Raw genomic sequence first — 26572 nt, 5'->3', positions numbered from 1 at the left:
TAGATGGGTAGGTAGATAGATAGATAGATAGGTAGGTAGATAGATAGATAGATAGATGTGTAGGTAGGTAGGTAGATAGATAGATAGGTAGATAGATAGGTAGATAGGTAGGTTTTATTTGTCCCATGCACAGTTATACATAGTACAATGCACAGTGTAATGTATTGTTGTACCTGCAGCCAGTAGTAAAAAATATATGGTACTACAGTAAACAGTAGTTTGCACACAAGGTAAGCAATAGCCTATAAGTGTAATGTACACCGATAGAGAAATACAATAAAATAAAAATAAAAATATAGACTAAATCAGAGCCGAGACTCTCTGTGCTGCCGCTTCTGGCATGCACGTCTCCACCTGAGGGTGGCAGTGTGGCGATTGCGATTGTAGTAGTTTCAAGAGAAGAAGTCGTTTTGCAGCTAAACTTCAGCCTTAATGATCGTTCAGGAGTTAAGAGAACATATGTCTGTGAGTATTATAAATGCGTAGTCATGTGTGTTGCTGTAACCTCTTAGTATAAGGTCGCGGTCGTTTGATGTTGCCGCCGCTATGGCGATGCTAGTTCCGTTAGCCTGTCTATGGTGTTTCGCATTGTACATTAGCATTAAGCTAGCGGAGATTATCCGTCGTTGTTATAGATCGATAGAGAGATAGAGAGAGAGATAGATAGATGTATGTGTAGGTAGATAGATAAATAGATAGATGTATAGGTAGGTAGATAGATAGATAGATAGATAGATAGATAGATAGATAGATAGGTTTTATTTATCACATGCACAGTTATACATAGTACAATGCACAGTGAAATGTATTGTTGTACCTGCAGCCAGTAGTAAAAAATATATAAAATGTATAAGTACTACAGTAAACAGTAGTTTGCACACAATGTAAGCAATACTTATAAGCATACTTATAAGAAGGTCGCCGTTGTTCGATGTTGCCGCCGCTATGGCGATGCTAGTTCCGTTAGCCTGTCTATGGTGTTTCGCATTGTACATTAGCATTAAGCTAGCGGAGATTATCCGTCGCTGTTATAGGTAGATAGATAGGTTTTATTTGTCCCATGCACAGTTATACATAGTGCAATGCACAGTGTAATGTATTGTTGTACCTACAGCCAGTAGTAAAAAAAATATATAAGTACTACATTAAACAGTAGTTTGCACACAAGGTAAGCAATAGCCTATAAGTGTAACTGGTAGAGAAATAAAATAAAATAAAAATAAAAATATAGACTAGTAAACTTAAAGGGGGAGTAGTTGTATATGTATACATTTACAGTAGGCCTATTTGTCAGTCTTTACTAGATGTAAAGAGAAGTAAGAGATACTTAGAGATACTTAAGATATATTCTTAATTTTATATTTAATCATCTTTTGTTGTATGTATTTCAGTTTCACGGTAAACTTCAATTGGGAGTGACAAAATAAATCCTTGAAGCAAGAAGACTTTGCCTCTCATTGGAGAACTGTTAGCTATCGTGCCACGGTGCATTGTTACTCCACTGTTTCCCCTGAGATCTGCGGTGACCCCGTCCTTGCCGGACGCCGACTGGCGTGGATTGCGAGGGCCCGTTCAACGCTGCTTGCAGCTTTAATTTTTATTATTCTGCTAATTTTCTTAACCATCGCCATGACAAAGCGCAGAGGCGGACTAGCCTCCAGATCGGTAGAGGGCGCGCTTTGCAAGAGGTATACCGGAAGTTTGCCTCCAAACCATAACGGAACAATCACTGGCGCAGACAAGCGGTCGTCGACGAAATACAAATAGACCCCAGTTTTCATTTAATTTGTCTGCAGTATTTGTTTTCTGTTAAGAACTACGTTTATTTGCGGTCCAATAAATTGACCTGTTCGGAAAATGGGTAGGAGCAGGAGTCGAAGTCCTCCAAGACGAGGTAAGACGCTAGAAGTAGCTAGCTACGGTAGAGTTAGCTTAGCATCCAATGCAATTGTTTTGCTCTGATAACGTTGTTGCCGCTGTTTGATTATAAAAAGACAGTCACCTTTGTCTTTATGTGAACACGCTCTTCTTACCAATGCCTACAAGATACAACCCAAGTGATCAAACAACAAAATGACATTGAACTGCTTTGTATCGCTGAAACAGTGAGTTGCTCGGGTAGCTAATAGAAAATTCTAGCATTCACTGTAGGCTCCAGTACGTTTCCTTCTCGTTGACATTATTTAGCGTTATAGATAGATGGATGCTAAAAGGGCGAGTCACCTGAACACAAACGCCTTGTGTATTTACTTAGCAGCAGAACAAACAATACTTTCTAATAAAAAATGAACTAATATTTTTTTTCCATTAACAAAGAAATACATGCTTTGCCTCTTTTATATAACTTTTAAGTGGCACAATTTTAATTTCTACCTGGAAAGACTGTGAAAACAAACTTAGTGAAGCAGAGTTTTGTATTGTTACCTCTATACGCTTCCACATTGGATTTAAAATTAACCAGTTGGGATGCGATTAAGTGTGGAATTTCACCTTTAATTCAAGGAGTTCAACAAAATTACAGACATTTAAAGATTGCCCCACCATTTTCACAGGTTCAAAAGTAATTTGACAATTAACTGGATAACTTTAAGCAGCTGCATGGTTTATCTCCTTATTATTATGACAAATGAAGTATTAAAGGCCCTGAGTCTGAGTGCTGAATTCTCAATTAGCAACTCTTTCAGAAAGTGGAGGTGTCAGCTTAAGTGGAGTGGGCAATCACTTGGCTTAAATAAACAAAGGAAACACATCAGAAAAAGAGCTGACGCAAAACATTTATGGATGGGGGATCTTTAGGCATGCTTCCAGGCTATATGGGTAAAAGTATTCTGTTTAAAATGCCCCAAATGCATGGTTAATGTCATGATATCTCTTGCTCTTTCCCCTCAGAGAGAAGACGTTCCCGCTCACCCTCAAGGGAGCGTGAGCGGAGGCGAAGGGAGAGGGATCGCTCTCGTTCTCGAGATAGGGACCGAGACCGGCGCAGAACTCGCTCACGATCTCCGCATAGGAGACGTTCAAGGTAAAAAAAAATAAAAATAGTGTCTTTCTTTTTTTTTTTTTTTTTCCCTTTATTTTTATATTAATTTTCAATAATACACATTAATACACATTCAACAATACCCAATAATACACATTAATACACATTCAACAATACCCAATAATACACATTCACACAAAATGTATGCATACATGTTCCAGACAACATAATCTAAATCGACACTAAGGCATACCAACTGTTCCAAAACAAACACAATGGAAAAACTGGACATCCTGTAGGAAACACCCACAACAGCAGAAATAACATACAATAGACAAACAGGCAAACAAGACAAACAAAACAGCAAACAAACAAAGAAAAATTCAAAAAAAACTAAAACAAACTACAACATCATGAGACCCAAGAACTGTTCAGAGAGAGCTCCAACCCTCCCCTTACACTTAACTCCTTCCCGCCCCCCTGTGACCCTCCTCTGCTGCAAAAAATAATAATAAAAAAAATAATAATAAAAAATAAAAACCATACATGCCTATCTACATTAGGGTCTTGGCTAACTCTAGCGCCTCTTTCCTGATTTGAATGGCCCTTCCACTAGAGAAATAAAATAAAATAAAAATAGTGTCTTTCTGTTAAACTATTATTGTTTTCCACGTCCCTTGATATTTATGAGGTATTTCCTTCTGCAGTATGTATGATACAGAAAGATGGTGAAAGTCTATTACATTACATTTATCTTATTTATTTTCCTTTAAAGAGCACATTAATCGAATGGTTTAAACAAACATTAAGTACTTTAGTTGCAGATGTGCCAGCTCACAGTAGTTGTGATAACCCTCCTGCAGCCATCTTTGTGATCGTTCTGCAGGTCTCCTCCTAGACGTCATCGCTCCTCTTCCCCTGACAGACGTGAAGATGACCGCAAAGAGGTTAAGGAAAAGACAGCAAAGCCTATTCAGATGTCAGGTATTTGGCGATGAACATACATGCACACACATTAAGAAGGAAATGTAGTTTCAGTGCCACTAGCAATTGCAATCAGAATGATGAAAAGTATAACATTCTTTTTATTTTATTATTTGCAGCAGAGGACATGGAGGGCAAAACAGAAGAGGAAATTGAGATGATGAAACTGATGGGATTTGGTTCCTTTGATAGCACCAAGGTGAGATTACAGTGGTGTCCTGTGTTGTGCAGCCACAAGGAGGTGCAGTTTAGCTCAAATAAAATTTAAATGCACACCACAGCTAATCTTAAAGACACATAGTATGTCTGTGTCAATTTCAGTGGTGAAAATGTTAAAAATCAGTTGCTGTTGCAATAGAAATATCCACAATGCCCAAACAACAACTAGGATCTGTGAATGTGCCTGCTTTTTAGTAATGTAGTCATCACCCATCATGTTTTTTTTTTTCCCCTTTTCCGTTATCATGACACCCTTTCTCTGGGTTATCTAGTGACGAAAACAAACAACAAAGTGTATGGGTCTAAATTAAAATGTTTTCTGGAGAACTTCTTCAATATTGTGTTAGTCCCCCTTTTGCTACCTAAACAGCCCTGACCTGTCTAGGCATGGACTCCCCTAGACCCAAGATGTTAGCGGCATATACACTGCTTGGCCAAATAAAAAGTCGCCTCCTGGATTTGACTAAGCAAATAGGTATCCTATTGGATAATTACTGCAAGGGTGATTATCTTTCAGCTGGCAACAAGTTATTTAACCCCAACTGATGCAATGAATAGCTTCTCATTTCTTAAACAACCATGTTGAAAGACACATCCTGTTTTCGTGGAAAAGATGTTAGTCTGTAAGAGCATTTGAAACCACTAAGAGCTTTTAAACGCGTACAATGTGAAGGGAACTCAAGAGATTGGGACTGAACAGCTGTGTCAACCAGCAGGCAAACCGGGGAAAAAAGGCTTCAATTTGCTAGGGAGGATAAAGATTGGACTCTGGAGCAATGGAAGAAGATCATGTGGTCTGATGAGTCCAGATTTACCCTGTTCCAGAGTGATGGGGGCATCAGGCTAAGGGGGCACCCGTCATGCCTAGTGTCTACTGTACAAGCCTGTGGGGGCAGTGCTATGATCTGGGGTTGCTGCAGTTGGTCAGGTCGAGGTTCAGCAACATTATGTGCCCTAAGAATGAGGTCAGCTGACTACCTGAATATACTGAATGACCAGGTTATTCCATCAATGAATTTTTTCTTCCCTGATGGCACGGGCATATTCCAAGATGACAATGTCAGGATTCATGGGGCTCAAATTGTGAAAGAGTGGTTCAGGGAGCATGAGGCATCATTTTCACACATGGATTGGCCACCACAGAGTCCAGACCTTAACCCAAGTGAGAGTCTTTGGGATGTGCTGGAGAAGGCTTTGTGCAGTGGTCAGACTCTCTCATCATCAATACAAGATCTTGGTGAAAAATGAATGCGACACTGGATGGAAATAAATCTTGTGACATTGCAGAAGCTTATCAAAACAATGCCACAGCGAACGCATGCAGTTCTGATGTTCACACGCCCATTTTTGGCACTTTCAGAAGTGGACAGGGGTCAGCATAGACACCCTGACTGTTCTGCGGCTGTGCACTCCCATATGCAACAAACTGCGAAGCACTGTGTATTCTGACGCTTTTCTATTAGAATCAGCATGATCTTCTTCTGCAGTTTGAGTTACTGTGGCTCGTCTGTTGGATCGGACCACATGGACCAACTTTCGCTCCCCACATGCATCAGTGTGCTTTAGCCTCCCACATTTGATAGATACGGACCACTGCAGACCAGGATCACTCCACAAGAGCTGCAGTTTTGGAGATGCCATGACCCAGTCGTCTAGCTGTCATAAACTGGCCCTTCAAACTCACTAAGTCCCTACGCTTGCCCATTTTTCCTACTTCTAACACTTCAGCTTTGAGGACAAAATGTTCAGATACTTTAATTATATCCTGCCCACTAACAGGTGCTGTGATGAAGAGATAATCATAGAAAAATTGTGGAGATAATAAGTTTATCTTTATAGTAAAATCTCAAATCTTATTTTTCTGAATACCAATTGAAATCAAGCAGAGACCATTGCATTTCATATTGTCACTAATCATCTTGAAAATATTTTTCAAAACAGGGGAAGAAAACGGACGGATCAGTAAATGCATATGCTATCAATGTGAGCATGAAGAGAAAATACAGGTATGTCATTAAACAAAAATAAATATTTTCAAGTTTGCTGGTTTTTCAGATGCACTTAGCCACAGACAATTTTCCAGACGATGCATAGGCCCTTGTTTTTGTAAATGTTAGTCATTTCAAAGTTCTTGTTTAATCCCCAGTTATTGGTCATATTGCTTAGTTAACAACACAAACATTTCAGTCCTTCAACAGTGAGCACTCACAGCATCAACCGCGGTTAAAGTAGCCAATCCCCTCTGCAGGTGTTTCTATGCAGAGATCCCGACACTCCCATTGGTGCTTGATGATGTAATCTGCAAGTGTTGCGAGGGAAACAGTGATGTAATGTTTTCTTATATATTTATTTCTTTTAGGCAGTACATGAACAGAAAAGGTGGATTCAACAGACCGCTGGACTTCATTGCTTGATCAACAACTAGTTTCCTGAGAAGTTTATGTCTGTTCTCCCTTACAGTAGTGGGTGGCATTGGGTGCCCTGTTGTTTCTAACTTGTTTTGTGCAACGCAACTCTGTATATACATATATCTTTTTCCTGAGTGAAGGCATAAATGTACATAATAGTGCTTGCAGTAAGTCACGGCGGAGTAATGGTAGGAGACTGAGCTTTATGTTAAGATGGATAGTGTTTTGTATTTGCAATAAAAGAATTTTAAAAATGATGTTGCAATCTTAACTGTGAAAGATATACACATATATATTATATAATGATTAATTATGCACACTATGACAATGATTTAAAAAAAAAAAACTGACATCAGTATTGGACAGGCTTTAATCATCCACAAAGGAAATTGCTTGGTCACAGTAGCTTAATTGCACATAAAAAACAGAACCACAAGTAAAAGACAAAATAAGATATAAGTAAAAAAATCTAGTAAAATACAATAGTATAAAAAAATTTACAAAGCATATGAACAAATGTACAAGAAATGGAGATGGAAGTGTATATTCTATACATAGGAAGGATTAATATGGTGCAATAATGTGCATTAACATAAATAACCTGGAGTTATGTGTTGCAGAAAGGAGAGTTGTACAGCTGGATAGAGTAACGTTACAGTCAGTGTAGCTGGCATTTCTGGTTTAACTCATCCTGCACTCAGAGATGGTTCTTGGGTTTGTTTTGTTGTGTGCCCATGTTATTTTTTGCTAATGCTAGTTTCACTTCATGTTCTTATACTAGCGTATACTTATTTGTTTTTCTGGTACTGGTGCCATCTAACATAATCTAATTTATTTATGTATCCTATTCAGAGGTTTTCCATCCAGAATAAAATGTAGTTTTAGGTGAAAGACGATTTTCCTTTAATAATATGTTCTGAAATTAAATTGAACATCCGTCTCGGTTTGATTGGAGAAGCAAGAAACCAACAGTAAGCGAGCATGTGATTCTGACCAATCTTCCAACACGAAATAAGGCAAACAACACAGCGAGAGCCAATCATCGTTATACACCGCGAAACAGCATGGCAGAGGGGGCGTGTCACCTGTCAAAAGCGGGCGTTGTCTCTTCAGCTCGTGGCCATCGGGGACCAATAGCTCACAAGTTTATCAGGAAACAACCAATCACGGTTAGTTAGTCAGCAACTCAGAAATGACCTCCATTGTGGCTCTTTTTAGTGTATTTTCAGCCAGTGTGAATATGAGCCAAAATGGCTGATCCAGCCCCTCAGTGGCAGTCAACGCCGAATCCTCTTGATAATTGACGGTTTAAACAGCCAATAAGAAGCGCGAGTTGGTATTTCCAGTATCCAATCATATAGCTGAACAGAGAAGCTTTGTGGTGAAGTACAGTAGTTAGCTGCCGTCCAGATCAACAAGCCACTATTTTGGAAGCAGTTTGAGAAACAGTCACTCTTCCTCAATTGATGTCAGTCGCTATCTGCGTTTCCAGACAGACGTGTTACGCGTTATCAGCGATAAACCAGCACAAAACCAGCCAGCCACATAGCCCCGAACCGATAAGGTTGGGTGACATCGTCGGTTGAACTTTAGGACAGCTAGCTCATTCTTTTTTTTTACGTTCAGTTCACATCAGGCAAGTGTGTGACAACCTGTACAAGCGGAACTTCTGCTTTCATTTCATTTCTGAAGATTTATAATTTAGCTAGAACTTCCCATCGTTTATTCGGCAACTTGTCATTAGCGCTAACGTTAGCCAACTTTTTTCCTGAAAAACAGAACAGCACTCGGTTTATTTTTATATGTCAAGCTACCGTTCGCTGTGTTTTTGTCAACAAGGCACCCTTTCTCGAAGAACTACCTACGGAATTGTCGACATTTAGCCAGCCATTTGGTTTGAAAGGGGACAAATTAAGCTTATCTGTTGAAGAAGACGTGTTATCGTCAGCCCCGACTAGCCAGCTAACAACAAGCCTTTCATAAACCATCATTTTAACCATCACTAAGGAAGAGACTTGTTTGGTGCTGCATTCACGACCTTTAACTTTTAAACAGCCCGACGCTGCAGGAGCGACTTTTTAACGTCCCCTCTCGTATTTTAAAATAATACCTGAGTGTTTAAGAAAGGAGAGCGAGACCTGAAGCAGGCTGTGTACAGTCACGGAATCCCTCATCGGATTTTTATAATATCAGTGTTATTGTTGAAAATGGCGGCGGTCGGAATGGTGCAGATGTTGATCGAAGCAGCTGAGTACCTTGATCGCAGGGAACGAGGTAAAGTATAATTGTATTATTTGCTGCATTTGTTTTTTTTTTCCTCTTGCCCCCGAGAAATTACAATGACACCCCTCCCCCCCAAGTCGTGAGAATTTGTATCATTTTAAAGCGGTTTTGAAATCAGTTAACGTATCCTTTTATTAATCAAATAAGCGGGTAGTGCATTAAATATATTAACGTTTTTTTTAATTTGCACAACAATCCAGCAGGCTGCATCGCCTGCCCCCTCTAAACAGCCACTAATCTCTAGGACATAATAGATATATTTGGTGCATAAGGCATATGTGCAGTGACAAAGGTGCATTTGCATTGCTGATGAAAGAAATAATGTATATGTGGCAGATGCAGTCAGACATTGTTTTCATGGAGGCCCCTCCTTTCCCTCTGTTGTGGTTTGCTAGTGGGGTTTATTTCAGTTCAAGATGACATCATGGTCCAGGCTGAGGGGAGAAAATACTGTCTAAAGATCCTGCATGATATCCATTCATTGCATGCCGGCGATTCAGTGCAAGGCAATGCTCATGGATTCCAAAAGATCAAGCTCAGATGTGGTTCATTTTGCAGCCTGGCTTCATTTCACTGTCTGTATTTTTGCATTGCCAGATATTGGGACATGTGACCACTATGTTGTTTATTTGCTTGCAGAAGCTGAACACGGCTATGCCTCCATGCCACCCTTCAGCAGTGGAGAGAGGGAAAGCTTGAAAAGGAAAAGCAAAAGCAAGAAAAACACAAGTAGCAGGTAAAGGTTGTTCAGGTTCTCGTGCCCCAAAACCTTTGCTTTTTTGAGTACTTCAAGTGTGCCTTCACTGATTGCAAAATTAAGCTGTTGTCACAATTATAGTTTGCTATGAACTGACTTGTTTTATGTGTTTGGGTGCCATGCCAAAAAATACCATGCTAGCTCAGAATTTGAAACCACCCCCGTTAAAAACCGTGGACTGGGTTTTAAGTTTGCAGCCAAGTCTGTATATGCATATTTATTTACACACATATTCATGAAACTTTCCAGTTAAGGAAGCCATTTGAGTGTCTGCTGGTATGCTTAATGAATCTACAGAATGTCCCTACTGCTCCAACACTATTTGTGAACATCGCTCTCTGAAAGTCTGAGAGAAAACGACTCCAACCAAATGCAGGGGCAGTAAATAATAAAAAGTATGCCAACGACATTAACATGTTGTTGCTGAATTCAGAGTGAAATGTATATTGACACTCAATTATTTGAATTTAATTCATGCATAACACGCCAAAAAGATGCTCTGTTATTGTAAGCTGTGGGTGCATGTGTATGTGTGAATCTGTTGGGTTAAGATCACATGCAGATGTCCCATTGCGTTCTTTAAAGCATGTGACTGACAGCAGCAAACATCAGTCTGGCTTAAAGCAAAAGACCACTCTGTAAAGCAAAGTGGGTCAGTCAAGGTGACTGCAGAAGACATTTCGGTGAGGGGGCATGTTCTCAACGCCAGTCACCTGAGTGGACACTAGTGCGTTCACTGTCTGTAACGTGAATTCCATCAATCAGTTCCCAAGGACAGATATATGTTGCATTCCCACCCCACAGATCAATATGTGCTCTGTGATTAGATTGCAGTTAAGTTCCATGATCCTGTGCAGGTGGATGTACAGTTAATACTGTAGACAATTTTTCTGTCTACCTGCTTTTGTATTTACTAAAAAACTTGAAAGGCGAAAACAAATAATTGGTGTAAAAAAAATGTCATTCCCTAAAAACACTGACAGGAAAGGAGATAATGCATAATAACCTGTTCAGATTGTATGTATACTCTGTTAGCTGAACCTTCATATGGTCCATATCTGCTAATCTGTTATGTGGAAATGATCTTGCAGGGCACCTGAGGTGGAACATGTTTATATATAGGCCTCTTACCTTGTGTGACCCAGTGTACAACTCTTAGCTTTCAAAATGTTCATTTTAATGCCTCAGAAAATCAGAGTCTATCCCTTACTTGACCCCTTACTTATGTTTCATTACTTCCATTGCTTACCTTGTACATTGTGTGGATTTAGAAGGAAAATAAATGAAATTTCAGTATTATTTTAACATTATACAGGGCTGGTTTCCATGAGTACTTTTTTTTTTATAGTTCCTGTGAAAATACCCCTTTTTTTGATGAAAATACACCTTTTTTTGTGTCCTATCAAGCAGGAACTGCGAATGATCATACTGTAGTTCTACAAAGTTAGTTACAGGTTCTTAATTACCTTTTACTTTATGTTAGGTGTTTCCATAGCACAAGGGAAACCTCGACGCATGTAATTGTATGTTGACTGATCAAACACATGAATGTAGCACATTTTTTTATTTTCAAGAACAAAAAAATGGGTTGGTAAAACATTGGCTAGCAAACAGCACCTCTTAACGTTCACAAATGGAACAAAACTGTGATGTATGGAGCAGTAAAGTCCAGGCTGCCTATGTACAATATTGTTGCATGAATTGAGTGACATTGTTTTACAACCTTCAACCAGCTATTGAATCATTTAAGCGTTCCCAGTGTTGGTCCAAATGGAAACAGAAAAAGGCCTTGAAGGTATGTAGCTTTCTGGTGGACTCCCATTGTGTAGTTCCCCTCAGAGAGTGACCCGAACTGTTTGGTCTGAAATCACCTGATGATGGTGTGGCTGTTCAGAAGAGCTATAAAAAGACACCACTTGGAAGAGCGGTGAAACGTCTTCAGGAAAACAAGTCCAATCGGCTTTTTGTTTTAGCTTTGTTTTTGCGCCATGACCTTGTCTTTTCAGCTGTCACATGTTACTTTCACATGTTCACCTGACATGTTTTGGGAGCATGTTTGTTTAAGGGATACCCTGAACTAAAGTGTCCACAGACTGGCTGTGTGCCATGCTTGATGTCCTATTCATGGGGCACAGAGGTGAAGCATGCAAAACACAAATAAATACAGTACGTGTCGTCTGCATTTTACGCATCATAAGCCACTATGTAGCCATGATACACATTCTGTGAATCTAAAGTTAGTCTACTATACTCAGACTTTGAGTATTCCATAGCTTCAGCTATTCACAGCCCCAATAGTGAATCACATCCCCTTTTGCCCATTTTGGTGTGTCGACTGCCATTAGTGTCCGTCTTCATTTTCTGGTTCTTGAGTTGATTATTTATTCAGAAAGCGTGTCAGTGTCATGTGTTGTCTGGCCATCAGTCCAAAACCCAGTGATATAACCAGTGAGATATAAATAGAAGTAAATCCTTTCTCCGGAGAAGCTGCAACCAATGAACGATTGGTATTTTTCTGCATAAATGATTATTAGATTATCATATTTGATTGATCCGTTTTTCTCTAAATCAGCTAATTGATCCAGCTATAATTGACTGTCGACAGTAAATTTACCTGCATTTACCTCATTAGTGTACACGATTAACAGGAAATGGTTTTTCATTCATTGTGTGTAGACACATGTACATAGAAAACTCTGGTATTTGAAACGATCTTGTCATTAATCAGATTGATTAACATGTCTCTTGAGTTTGACTAAGTTGTTATTGGCAGTGATTCATTTGTCGTGTGCTTCTATTGGCACTATGATCTAAAGGACGCAGGGTGTGCAGTTCTGCAGGAACATGCTTCCAGCTCAGCTTATGTCTTAATATGCTTAGGTGGCACTACAGTTTTAGATGTGCCTAGTGAACATGGGACTAGCTTGTTATGTCGAGTGGACTCAAGCTCCTGCAGATTTTGCCCCCGTTTCCAGTCATAAAACCCTCACCAGCATTTACTTTTCCCATTTACAAGGTTATGTTAAACTGCAGTGACACCCGTGTTAGTTGTGAGCACATTTTCACTATTACTCATTGCTATTTAAAGGCACTTGTTATTAATAAGGGTTTCTACAAAGCCTAGATGATTTGATATGGTCCGATGTGATCTTGGCTCTCGTTCATTAATAGGCAGACCAGCACTTGTACTAACTGAATTTGCCTCCTGGGGAAAGGGTTGATGTCTGCAGAAGAGTGGGTCATGGATTGACCATCATAAGTGTTATTTGATCGATGTTGTTGGTGTTAAGATTTGGTGAAATGTAGGGCAGGCAGTCATGTATATGTTTGAAGTCACTCAACCCACTATGTACAACCCCCTCCAGTTTCTGTGTTTTTCCTGAAGCATGGATGTGTGAGTACTGGGGGAGGGGACTCACCATGTTTCTGGTGTGTATGTGTGTCGGTAGTAGTGACTCCCCCCTCCCCCTCATTTCTCTCTCGCTCTCTCGATCCTCACCTCCTCCTCCTCCCTTCCGTGTCTTTCCTGCTCACTCTTGGCAGTCATTGGAGAACACCAGCTCCACCATTACAGAGATGGAGAGAGCCATCCCCCACCTCACACACACAGTGTATAAATACTGTGCACTATGGAGCACATACCGTGTTCTTGACATCGTTGCAGGCACTTAAGCCTTTCAACGCCCTGTGTTGTTGTTTATGCTAATATGGGAGACTTGGGTGAGGCCAGAAGAAGCCTTGTAGACCAAGCTGAAGAAAAGCTTTCTAAACATTCTGCATTAAGGCCTCTGACATAGACAGTTGTACATTGAGTAGTAAGACTTCATGGGTCAGTATAGGAAGATTCATAAATTCAAAGTTGGTAGTGTGTGTATATACACTGATCAGCCACAACATTAAAACCGCTGACAGGAGATGTTAATAACATTGACCATCTTGTGACAATACAATGTTCTGCTGGAAAACGCCACTGGAGCTAAATATATTCTGAACGACTAAAAATGACACCAGAGTTATATGGGTGAGTAAACGATCGTATTATATGCCAAAAATAAGGTCCAGGTTGTAAAAAACGGTAGTCCCCTTTAATTCATGTGGCTGTTGTTAAACCAGCCAGTCCAAGATTAGCTTATTGCAAATATATTGGTATTGCTGTATGCAGTTTTTGGGCCGATATATGGAACATTATTTCCTAAATATTCCCACTATAGAACAGGCCGATAACGATCTATGAGTCAGTATTAGTTGTTTCCATTCTTATGTCAGTTATCACTCTGCTCTTTTATAATGCCACTAATGAATTGGCTGATTCAGGAGTCACATTGATCTGTAGTCGAAGAAGTTATTTCCTTGCTACAGGTGGTTAGTTAGACAGATCTGTTTGAATTATTATTATTAATATATTATAGTAGTATGGTGATCCAGTGGAATATGGTGTGATACTGTGTAATAGCCAACCATATCAATGTGGTTCTATTGGTAAAGCCGGCAATTTAGGAAGTAGCAATGCAAACTATTCATTATTGTACATCACTCACAATGAAGAATCTAGGTCTTCCTCTGTGTCACTTAATATCAGTTGTACAGTGTGGCTGCACTGGGTGTGTTAGGTAGAGGGGCCGAGGGTTACAGGACACAGGCAGGAGGTGGGAGGTGTTCCAGGTCCTGAAATCCAGCCTGAATAAGTGGGATCACTACCCCGCTGGCGATGTTATGTCACCAGCGGCTGTCTGCCCTGTGCTGGAATGCACACTAGCTGGACGGGGCGAGTGAGATACAAAGCACCCAAGGTGAAACAAGATTGATACCTCGCATCCACACACATGCATGACAGTTTACAAAATGAGGGAGTTTGTGGTTCTTTCTGCATCAACTCATAGCAGGACTTGAAGGGTTGTAACTGAGGGTTGTTGTCAAATATGGCAACAGCATGGCGGTAACAGTATAGAGCTGAAAATGCACAGGCTATTCTGGGACTTGTGGTGACGGGATTAGAGGGTCAGGTGGAGGTGGAGGAGAGGTCAGGAATGTAGAGGGGCTCTTCTTTGCTTTCTCCTCATCTGTCCCACGAACCTTTTCTCACACAGGTCAAACCGACACTTTTTTTCTAACCAAAATGTACTCTTGACCCCTTTTCTGCATCTGCTGTCTGTGTGTGCTGCTTTAAAACTGCAATGCAGGAGTTATTATGCTGGGCACTAGCGCACCTCCATCTTTCATCTTACGTTCATTATGTTGGCCCTCACCTCCACCCTGTTCATTACTTCATGCACAATGGATAATTAGGCAGTATGAAAGGGCATACAGTAGTCCCGTCTACTCCGGGCTTCTGTTTCTGGTTACTGTTACTATGTTTACCCCTGGGCCTCCTCATCACGTATCTGTGTGCGAGTGTGGTCCTTAAAAAAGCTTCCTCTGTAGAGCAGGCCATGGGTACCAGGATGCCCAGCCTACTCTTCGTTTGTCCTAGAATCTCATTTTGTCGTCCACTCTGACTGCTCATAGACTCCCACACAGCCTTTACTCTTGCGCTCACTCCCCTGCATTGAGGCCCTGTACCGCAGTGATGGCACATGAAGTGAAAAAATACCCTGTTTAATCAGCAGCTCTGTTATTATGTGCAGTTTCTGATGTGTGCTTTTGTTTTATCTTCACAGGTCTACGCACAATGAAATGGAAAAGAACAGGTATGAAAACAATCTTCATATCTTTGTGCATATTTATGCTGCTCCTCAGTACATAAGAATATGAGCTCACACCACCCAAAAATCAGAATCAGAATACTTTATTAATCCTTCAAGGAAATTGTTTTGTTGCTGTTGCTCCCATAAAGTGACAGTTGCAAAGTGACAAAGTCAAATACAAATAGAATAAAAAGTAATATAAATATAAATAAAAAATAAAATAAAAATAAAAAAATAAATAAAAGTGAGATGCATAAAGTATTCACAAGAGTGTTAAGATGACCAACACTCAGCGGGAGGAGTTATGAAGTTTGATGGCCGCAGTTGGGGGCGGCTGTGGTTCAGTAGGTAGAGCAGAGAGAACAGTGTTAGCTGAAGAATCAGGAAGAGATAGTTGTGATTAATAAAGACAGATGTAGGAGAGGAGGAGGACAGTAGACAGCAGGTGTGCCCTCTTCCTTCCGCACCCTGTGGTTTCAAACATAGACTGATGAATGTATAAAGGAATTTCATAGTAACCAGTTTACAATGGATGAAAGCACTTTTGTTTTTTGACTGCCCGTGGAACCTGATTTCTGCGTTTGTGTAGGAAGACGTTTCTCGAGGAACAAATTCTGAGCTAATAAGGAGACAAACGAGATGAGCTGGTTCACAATTTTGATTTCCACTCAAAAGAAAGCATCCATCCTTCAAACCAAGAGCAGAGAAGCAAAAACCACTACAAAATGTTCTAACAACTCACACTGATGAACCCCTGAACCCGCTCAAATGCTGGCATCACATAGAGCAGTTAAAATTTTTTGCTACATTGATGTCAGAGGTTTACCTCCAGTTATCGAACATTTAGTTGCAGTTGTTGCTGCTTATGGAGGCACAACTAGCTATTACTTATTTTCACTCTGTTGATTAAGGTTGAAGAAAAGCTTCTTGGTTCAAAAATCCATTCATTATCGCACAATTATTTGTGTAGTGTGAGAGAACAACTAAGCTTTTACATGTCAAAGTTAGATTTTCCTGTTTCTTATTTTTTATAACTAATTAATATAATATGTAGTTGAAGAACCAGTGTGGATAATAAGCATACAGTAGTCCAGTTTGGACGAATGAAGAATACCAACATTAAACAGGATGAGGTGTTCACATGCATCACTGTCCCAGATCCTATCAGAATAACCCTGGGCACTTGCAGGTGAATTAAGGTCCTAACAAGGAATGTGGATCTTTTTGAATTGGCTACATCAACAACAAAACAAACAAACAAAACCCAAATTTAAAAGTGGGAACCTGGGAATGTAATGGTTTGTATTCTTTCTAAGCCAGTCCTTGGATGACAGAGATTGATAACGATAATGATGTTTGGGTACTTAAAACGGTTTCTAGTCACTGAAACATTTATTTATTTATTTATTTTATTTTTTTTGCCGTGCCCTCCCGACACTGATGAGACAAATGAGGTATCATAGTTGTATCAGGTGACTCAGTGTGTCCTTTGGCTCCTGAGAGGGGCTGATCTTGTTTCAATAACGTACAACTGAGCAGGCACTTGACAGCATTTTGTGGAGCTGGTAGACTTATGTTCTATTTTAGGCTGTGCGAATTTGTCAGTCCATTTCCCTGTCTGATTTGCTTTTCATTTGATTGCGATAATCAGTTTGGTGGAAATGATTTAGAGCTGCAGCGGTTAATCGAATCATATACTGGTTTCAGCTTCATAAATGTGCTGATTTTCTTAATTATATATGAAAGCATCATGAGTATCAGTAGAGGTCGATTAATCCAGTGTTGATTTATTAAATTGGTTTTGAAAACATCTCACTGAGTTGTAGGAAATTATAAGATTTCTGGCATTTTTATAACAAAAGATGACACTGAAAATAATTGAAGACAGATAAACAGATCAGATAACTACACATATTAACAGATATGAGTAATATATTTTTTATTTGATCAAACTGCTGCTTTTTGAATCTGAATATTAATCTTTCTTTGTTCGGAGTCTCCAGCACACACAGTGCCTCTTTCCTGTGCTACTTCATCCAAATCAGCAGCTCAGTGGACTGCCTGAATAATACATAGCACTGAGGCCTGTGCCTGGGATTTAGCCCTCTGCATGTGTGTGCAGGATTATGTGTGTGGAGACTCCTCACACCTGACAGAAAGTCAAAATTATGACCACTTGAGAACATTCATAGCTTCATAGCTTTTAACTGGTTTCCCCCAGCAGTAGACTGATGATAGAAAGCCATCACAGGCAAATAGTAAACGTGTCAATGCAAACCGCTGCTAGCAAAGCCAGAGGAGCAACATTGCCTCAAGTGAAATCATACCACGCCTTAAAAGTCTTGTTTTGTACTTCCTTCTGTCGTTGCACACAGAAACAGGAGCGTGCGTGTGTGTGTGTGTGTGTGTGTGTGCATGTTTACATTCACGTAACACGACTCCAAGCACCACCAGCACACCGATTTTACAAGTGTCCCCAAGCAAGGAATGAACTTTCATTCCTAGTGGTCAAGTGTAAGAGTGAAGACAACGCAGGTGATTTACTGCTGGTCAGGCAAAGTTCACCAGGTGACCTGGTTGTAGTTTGTATTAAGCGAGAGGCTGCTGCAAGAGAAACAACTTTTGGTTGAAAACGACAGCATAGCTGCAACAGTTCTTATGCAACACATGCAACTTGCACATTCACCTGATTTTGGACCACACTCAGACTCGGCCATGTGTACTTTTTAAATGCACACGGCTGGTCCAAGTGCAAGTGTGAAGTGATGCCAGAGAAATGTAGGTTCTGGCATTAGACTGTAGCTCCACATGCATATCACCCATTGACACACTGAACTAGAATAACCTGTTGTTGAAATAGCACTGTGTTAAAGCTACATAGGCTTGTATGCATTGTTTCCTTTTCACTCAAATGCCATGTGACCTGTGCTGTTTGATTGCTCATCAGTGTTGTTTGACAAACATTAACTAGCCCCACTGATCCCTTACTATGTCAGAACACCACAGATGAGGACATTTCCATGTTATGTAATAGCAGTCTGCATGCCCTTTGGACTGAGTCAGCTAAGAAACAGACACTTGGTTTCAGCTGCTTAGTACTGCTTTGTATGTGCATGCATGGACTTCACTTGCAGGGTGTATGCGTGTGTTTAAAGGGCAAGGGGTAAGAATATATTTGTGTGTGTCCTCTGCCCACAGCCAAATCAGTCTCACACTTCTCGAATTTGAATAAACTCTTTTCTGCAGTGACGTTCGCATTTGGGTTGCGTGCGGCAGACAGTAAATGAACAGCTCATCCAGCCAGGCCAGTAAAAACATAAAAAAAAAAAAATGTACCCACCGTCTGACGTGCACACACCCACTCACTCAGCCAAACACAGGCATACAGACACGTACACACTCTTGACGAGGCTGGAGCTGGAGGTGTGTGTTGTGTAACAGCAGGGTCAAGTGGTCACCAACACCCACCAGACCTTAGCAACTGGCAAGGCTGCTGGCTTAGAGCGGCTGGGATCCGTACAGGAGGAAACGAAGTGGAGATGAGGAATGTAAATGTGAACTGTGTATATGCGGGGGTTGTTGCAGGACAGATGACATTAGTAATCAGTTCAGATCTGCTCATATGTCTCAGATGATCTTTGGTTTTACAGCATATTCCTGTTTTCTTGTCATCTAGGGAACGTTTACACTCAATGAAATGGCCTATGTAGCAGCATTATGTAAGAATGCTGAATGCTGACGTACTGAAAATATACAAATATACATCATTTCATACGGAACCTTAATATCAACAAACTGTTTACTCACTACCTCTTAGTATAGATGATTAGCTCTACCATTTGTGTCAAAAAACACAGGTTAGGTGTATTTTCATAAAGAAAGCACATAAAGAAAATACACTTAACCTTTAATACATTTTTCTAAAAATTCTTTCATTTTGCTGGTGAACAGGACTTCATTGTTTGTGACATTTGTCATGCTTTGATCCCAAATTTTCACAGAATTCTCACACTGAAGACAGATCCTACAGATACATCTGCATATGTGGACAAACAAAGTCTTTTGTAGGTCCTGAATGACCCACCCAAACTCTGTTGATCAGTGTCCTCAAGTGACGACTCTTATCAGTGTCATCACCAGCTGACAGTGGTGTGAAGTAAGACAACAGTGAGTGTATCAGACCTCTGCTGCCTGCTCTCATGGGCTGTAAATACAGATGGATGAACCATCTGTGATTTCAGCCATAGGTTACCTGAAGAGCGGGTTTGAAGCCCAGTGTGGTGGCTCCGGCCTCCACCATCACCATATTGGCGTTCAGTGCCTGATTCACAGAGAAGAAAATTCTTTGTTCTTCTCACTTTCACCGTTTTCCTCCATCTTTGTTTCTTCTTCACTCCCTGCAGACGGGCACATCTACGGCTGTGTTTAGAGCGCTTGAAATCCCTCGTTCCCTTGGGACCAGATGCCAACAGGCACACCACCCTCAGCCTGCTGATGAAGGCCAAAGATCACATCAAGGTACATGTGTGTGTGTTCACTGCTCACCTAATCAGTTGTGAAGAGGGCACTTTGTTGACCTCAGCGGGTGGGTTAAGAGTGTTAGCATGTTAGCAAGTTGTTGTGGACATGGACACATGCACATAGATACATGCACATAGATACAGTAGCAGCTGCTCCTAAAGTGGTTTACTGTGTTCAACCCTGTAGAGGTTGGAGGACAGCGATAGGAAAGCTCAGCACACCTTGGAGCAGCTACAGCGGGAGCGGAGACATCTGAGGAGGCGTCTGGAGCAGCTGGGAGTCGAGAGGATCCGAATGGACAGTACAGGCTCCACTAGGTCCTCTGACAAGTCCGACTCTGACCAGGGTAAGTCGGCACAGCTGCAGAACCGTGGCCATTTCTCCAGACTCTGTCATCTTAACATGATTCAGAACTTGTCACCCAAGTTTGGTGAGAAAGTGAGAAGTCCTCAAAACTATCTTGTTGAAATGAAACAAAAGAAAGTAATTCCAGGAAAAAACATGAAATCTTTTTTTATATTTTTGTAATTTCATTGACAAAAAAAGCAGCAAACATATTCATTAAACTGTACTTATAACTCATCCATATGTGATAAAATAAGACACTTACATGGTAAGTAATTTCTCAAGTCAGTTTTTCAAAAATGCAATAGACAGTTTTATTGTTCTCTAAATCAATAATACCAAATATTATCAGGATTTCAGAAATTCAAAATAACTCAAGCTGCCATCCCCTCATACAATCATGTTTCTCAGGGCCATGACAAAACGAACCCACTGCATGATGGTTTGTAGCTCTTCATGCCTTTGACTAACGCTTCCTCTTTCCCCTTTGGAACGATGAACACAGATTACTGCCTCCTGCTGGTATGAAGAGTTATTATCTTTTAACCCAGGTGAAGACGTACACTATGTGCCATCTGGGTGTTGGCTTTAGTCTTTGCTCTGTGTTCAAGTGGAGCTTCTTGGTCCAGACACAGGCAATGTGAGGTGACTTTACAGTCAAGTGGTAATAACAGCGGTAAGTCACGAGAAACTACTGAGCAACTGTTGTCATCTAGACAGGACAAGACACAGAGGCTACCATTTAAAGTTTACGAGCATTTAACTTAATGTAGCAAATGTAAATGTATAACAGAAAGCAGCAGTAATCCTTGGTCTTTGCAATTTATTAACTTACCATTCACTTCCTGAAAACATCGGCAAACACATTAGAACTTGTGAACGCAAACTCTATTGAAAATTTCCATTTGTGAGGTTGTGAATACCACAAAACAGGACCATGCATGTGGACACTTCTCGTGACCACTGGATACACAACCCCATATTCGAAGGCACCAAAACTACACCTGCACCCTCTCTGTAATAATATGTCACAACGCCTGTTGTGAAGTAGGCCATTAAGAAGAAGCCCCAGGTACAGAAGCATCTGGAGGTTGTGGACTGTGCTTATTGGTCTGTTTGAACTTCAGTTCTGCTATACACTGAACACGGACTCATTCCTTTGTTACAGCAAGCCAATGTTTCACACAGATTTCAGTAAAAATATTTTATTTTTTTACGTTGTTGTAAAATGATGACAACCCTTGAACATACCATGAAATGATTCCACTTAACATGACTTAACTCTGTAACTATAAACTCATAGCTATAAAAACGAAAGAAATAAACTAATACATGAAATTAAACAATGGAAGTTCAAAAACTTTCAATCTTTTATCATATTACCCCCAGATTTCACACATAGCTCTACACATGTTGGAACAATTGACTGAATGGATTGTTCCCCACTTTGTTTAATAGAAAAAATTCACTTAGTAACATGAGTGTCCTTCAGAGAGACCTGAATAGATAAGTGACTTGTCATTCAGCCCTGTAACGATGCTGTCTTGTTCCAACAGAGGACCTGGATGTGGATGTGGAGGGGACAGACTACCTGCTGGGTGATCTAGAGTGGAGCACCAGCAGTGTGAGCGACTCAGGGGACGAGCGGGGCAGCCTGCGCAGCAGCTGTAGCGACGAGGGCTACTCCAGCGCCAGCCTGCTGCGCCTGCAGGACACTCAGGAGATGGTCAAGCAGCTGGGCTGCAGCCTATAAACGGCACTGGTTGCTGACCCAGCACCCACCTCCTCCTTTCAGCCAATCCCGTCCGAAGATTATCTCACCACTCCTTGGTTCTGCTCAGACCTCCACCCCCTCTCTCCCTTTCTTCTTAGCCAGGACTGACCAAGGCCTCTCCCTGCAGCCAGGCCTCTGCAGACTGTGTGTCTGCACGATGACTTCCATTCAGACTATAACACCTCTGAGACACCCGCCTTCATCCAGCCCATCATCAGCGGTCAGTCTTTAGGGTGTCGCCTGCTCTGCTCTGCACCAATCAAACGAGCGGGATTTTAAAGACACTCCACCCCCACCGCCCCTCCATCCGTCAGAAATACAACTTTCAGCCAGAGAATGTTACCACACAATGTCCCACTGCCTCTTTTTGTATGCCTCAAGAGCCATGGGAAGCACGTATGAGATTTCACCCTTAATTCTCTCACACACACACACACACACACACACACACACACACACACACACATACATTAAAACACACATACACACACCCCTCCATTGGTCCCAGTTGTACAGTGAGACCCAAAAGTGTGACACTGACATGATGTGGGGCTCTTTTTCTGCCCCGCTCACTAGTCAACCATCTGTGCATGGTACTTTGCACTTAAAATTACTTTTGTAAACAAAACTGTCATCTTTTTCAAACACTGTCTCTTAAAAACGTAAAGGCCCCCCGCTGCAGCTATGGCAGAAATGTTACCAGATGAAATGAGTGTTTGAAATACATGTCGGTCAGCAGACTTTATGGACACTAATCTAGAGTGTTTGTGGTGTTAACTGTTTGGGTCCGACAGCAATACGTCCCTTAGTACCCAGGCTTTGGCAGGCAACCTCACAAAAACCACCCTGTAATTTTATGTCCACACCTGCCATTCAGAGGAAAAAAAGGAACAAAAACAAACAAAAAAATTGTGCAGCATGAGATTGTGAAGGGGTTAGGGGCTCACGGGAGGGTTTTGATGTTTTCTGCCTCTCTCTGATGACGGTGGCGTTTTTAGGGAATCCTTTTCCCATATGTGTGTATGTCACATCTGAGCCTGGTGGTGATGGTGGCTGTTGGCAGGTATGGAAACCTTTAACACCAGCCACCAGACTGAAAGCTGGTGTATTTTGGCAGGTGCTGGTACATTCTTGTACACTACTCCTTCACTGCCCCGCTCACCAGGTATTAACAGGAAGGGAAAATCCTCTCTACTGAGAGCAGTCACGAGACTGGAGCACATTCCACTATGTAGAGAGGACAGGCAGGTGAGACTGAGAGCATTATTTTTGTTGGATGTTCCGGGCAGTTATTCTATGAAGGGGGTTTGAGAGAAGGTAGAGTCACCCTAAAACAGAATGACTGGCTTTGACATTTTTTGTGGGAACACGCTGAGAAGAGCCTCAATCTTTCTCCATGTTCACATCTGAAAAGCACTAAAATTTAAAAAAAAAAAAAGCTTTTTCTCCTTTGCCTTCATAGCTATTTATTGTTTCAGCAGAAAAGTACTCCTTTTAATGTAAATACTTTACAGAAAGATCTCTATGTCCACAAAATGTATTTATTAGATATACTAAATATATAGATGAATATATAAAATTATATTTAATCAGTCATAGCTTATGTTCTTCTTGTGAGGTTTATTGAGAGTTTCTAATATGTAGTTTGTTTGCACAGCCTAGTCAATCCATAGAATATTTAGACATGTTTCTTGTGCCTCGAGGCTTTTGTGTCTGTTGAATTTGGCACGGTGCTCCTAGAAAATAAGTGTTTTCTTTGTGGTTGGTTCCAATTTTTTGCTGTTTCAAGCCATCTTGCCCTTTGAATGGTCGCATAATAAGACAAAAAAATCTGAATAACCTTTAAAAAAAATGTGAATTAAAAAAGTATAAGAGTGAGAGGAGTCGGTGGCCAGGTTGAGTTTGGCGACAATTCCTCCGGCAACACTGCGTTGCCTGTTTCATCTCCATGCCTAGGAACCTCAGACAAAATGGCTGCTCAGCCTCGTGAGATTTTAGCCCTTTCGTGTGGTTCAGAGATGCCGCGGGCAGGGAGAGGATTGCAGGTTTCTGAATGTACATGTCCTCCTCTCTGCAGTGTAGCAGCGCGGTTCCAAAGGAAGCTCCCTGCTCGCGCATGCGCCACTTCCAGATCTCAGTTAAAGCATGAAGATGGTACACTAAAAAAGAATAAATAAAAAAAAAAAGCTAAAGAAAACCTGATTTTAAAAAAAATTGATTGTTTAGTCACTGAGTGTGGAATGCTGCTTATGTTTGTCAAGTTGAAACCTTTTCAAAGGGAGAGGAAGTATGTAGCCAGGCTTACAAGGAGACAATGTATTGAAAAGTAGTTGTGAGTGGGCAGGTGTGTGATGTGTTCACCGAAATGCCATCTGTCGGTGCGTGCATGTGTATACAGTATGTGTGTGCTTATTTCGTCACTGTCTTCAGAGAGAATTTTTTTGGGGGGGTTGTAGAGGGTGGGTGGTTAAAAAAAGAGAAATATATATATATATAAACATACAAGGCTGTGTTTCTGTTCGGGTTTCCTTTCCATTTGTTTACTAGTAAAAAGCAAAAAAAAAAAAGCCCACTTGACGAAGACTTCATGTATTAACCTGAGCATTAACGTCTGTCTATGGGAGTATCGTGTTTGCTCCTTTACCCCCCCCCCCCCCCAATCCATGACCTGTTTTGTGTTCTGCCAGTCTACCTGTGTGCGTGTGCATTTCCTGTACGGATGTGTTTGCCAAGCAACCATGTGAGAGTGTGACTCCCTCCTCTATATGCTGCGTTGGCATTCGTGGTGCAGGTGAGGTGTGTGTGTGTGTGTGTGTGTGTGTGTTTGTGTGGTGTGGCAGCATAGGAGCAGCTACATGCCAGTACTGCTTCTACGCTGCCAGCCTAACCCCGCCCCCACCCCACCCCGATACAAAGACCCTGGTGCTCTCAGCATCTGCCTTAAGACGCAGGTGTGGAATCTCTCAAAGAACAACACTACAGTCAGACCAGTTGTTTAAGCTATAGCTTTCAGCATCAGGGGAAACTCACGTTCTTGTGGATATTTGGTTTTTGCACATTTTGTCCCTGCATACAAAGTGGCTAACAATGCCTTAAAACAAGACACAAATGTAAGACCTAGCAGAAGAAGTGTATATGATATGTATGAGTGTTAATGATATAGCAACATGTATCACAAAGGTCATTCCTCTTCATTGTGACGGTCTCAGGCATGGTGCTTTCATGCATTACACACTAAACCCACACATAGCTCCATGGACGTCGTCGTCACCTGCCGCCTTTCTCCTCAGAAAGGGTCAAAAGTCTATTTGCTGAATAAGGTGGACGTTTTGTGCACTTACTTTTTAAGAAATTGGAGAATTTGGACACTTCTTCTAAATAAATCACATCAAATGTGGGGAAGTAACGCTTTGACAACGAGTTGTGGAGCAGCAATTTATATTTGCCAGTGATATTAAAGAAATAAAACATTTGAAACCCTTGTTTACCTACCTATCTTGTGGCCGTGGTCTTTATTTGTGGTTCAAGACATAAAAGCGGCAGCGGTAATTACACTGAGAAGACAAATGGAGGCTTTAACCGAGGATCTCAACCCACCAGTTTCTCATACAATGAATAATTTTCAGTTAAAGCTTGAATAAATGTTAATAAGGAGGTTATATTTTTGTTTTTTTTTTGCACGGGAGAAGAAAAGAAAGCCTCCACGAGGGCTTGATCCTCGCCAGCCGTCCGGTGCGTTTCACAGTAATCTGTTGGCCAAATCCCAGGTTTGTGTGATCACAGCCATCTGACTGCTGCTCAATAACCAATACACACAAAGCCATAACAGGAGAAAGAGAGGAAGGAGGGGGATGGGTATCTTGAAAAGCATTCTGCATCCCTTCTGGAGATGTCAGACTGGTGAGGGGGGGAAGGGAGATTATTATTTTTTTCTGCCATGGAGAGCCTCCTCCTCACCAGCTTCAATAACATTTCAACCTATCACATGTCTTGGACAGGTCCTCATGCCTGAGGGCTGAGCTCCAAAAAACAGACATGCACCCAATTCATTCTGGATATGATACAGTTCTTCTCCAGGCTTTTCACCCACGTCCGTATGCACTTCACACATTCACAAGACTTTTTTTTCACGTCAGACGTTTTAACTTGTCATAGCAGGAAAGCACAAATCACGCTTAGTGCGCACACAATACCTGGAACTGGCTCATCTAGATGGAATGCACATTCTTTCACTGCTTTCACCTGCATTTCTTTTTCCTGCTGTGACAAGCCACAAAACAAAAATAAAAATGATCTGTTCTAAAGTGAGCAGATAAATTACACTGTTTTTGATTGTCACATTTCAGCCAACCATCCCAAACTTTATATGAAGTTCAGGAAGAAAAGCGTGTCTGACCCCTTTCTCTGTGTTTTGTCTCAGTTCTCAACTCTGACCTTCCCTACCCCTCCCTTGTCTCTTTCATTACAGTAATCAGGGGACAAGGAGCCCAAGTGTTGACATCCTTGCCCCCACATCGAGTCCCACTCGCTTCCCTGGCTTCCTGCAATCTCTGCATTGGGATCCCATCCCATCCTTAACCCCGAGGTCCCGTCAACCAATAGATTAGTGTGCTCATA

The 26572-nt window shown here is 41.2% G+C and overlaps 2 protein-coding genes across 2 annotated transcripts; both read left to right on the top strand.

The window, feature by feature from the left end:
* The first annotated feature begins 1713 nt into the window (after positions 1 to 1713).
* Positions 1714 to 6848, top strand: snrnp27 (small nuclear ribonucleoprotein 27 (U4/U6.U5)). Its single transcript, XM_084550855.1, has 6 exons — positions 1714 to 1894; positions 2890 to 3022; positions 3867 to 3964; positions 4084 to 4163; positions 6125 to 6189; positions 6543 to 6848. The coding sequence occupies exons 1-6, from the start codon at positions 1858 to 1860 to the stop codon at positions 6595 to 6597; spliced, it is 468 nt and encodes a 155-aa protein (XP_084406981.1). The 5' UTR covers positions 1714 to 1857; the 3' UTR covers positions 6598 to 6848.
* Positions 6849 to 7479: 631 nt separating this feature from the next.
* On the top strand, positions 7480 to 25612 carry mxd1 (MAX dimerization protein 1). The gene is made up of 6 exons (XM_084552210.1): positions 7480 to 8865; positions 9514 to 9610; positions 15289 to 15318; positions 19719 to 19833; positions 20023 to 20182; positions 21738 to 25612. The coding sequence occupies exons 1-6, from the start codon at positions 8799 to 8801 to the stop codon at positions 21932 to 21934; spliced, it is 666 nt and encodes a 221-aa protein (XP_084408336.1). The 5' UTR covers positions 7480 to 8798; the 3' UTR covers positions 21935 to 25612.
* The last annotated feature ends 960 nt before the right edge of the window (positions 25613 to 26572 follow it).

This window comes from Chelon labrosus (assembly GCF_963514085.1).
Source record: "Chelon labrosus genome assembly, chromosome: 9".
In the NCBI taxonomy this organism is placed as follows: domain Eukaryota; kingdom Metazoa; phylum Chordata; class Actinopteri; order Mugiliformes; family Mugilidae; genus Chelon; species Chelon labrosus.
Note: the sequence above shows the minus strand (reverse complement) of the source record. Positions and strands in the feature narration are given on the sequence as shown.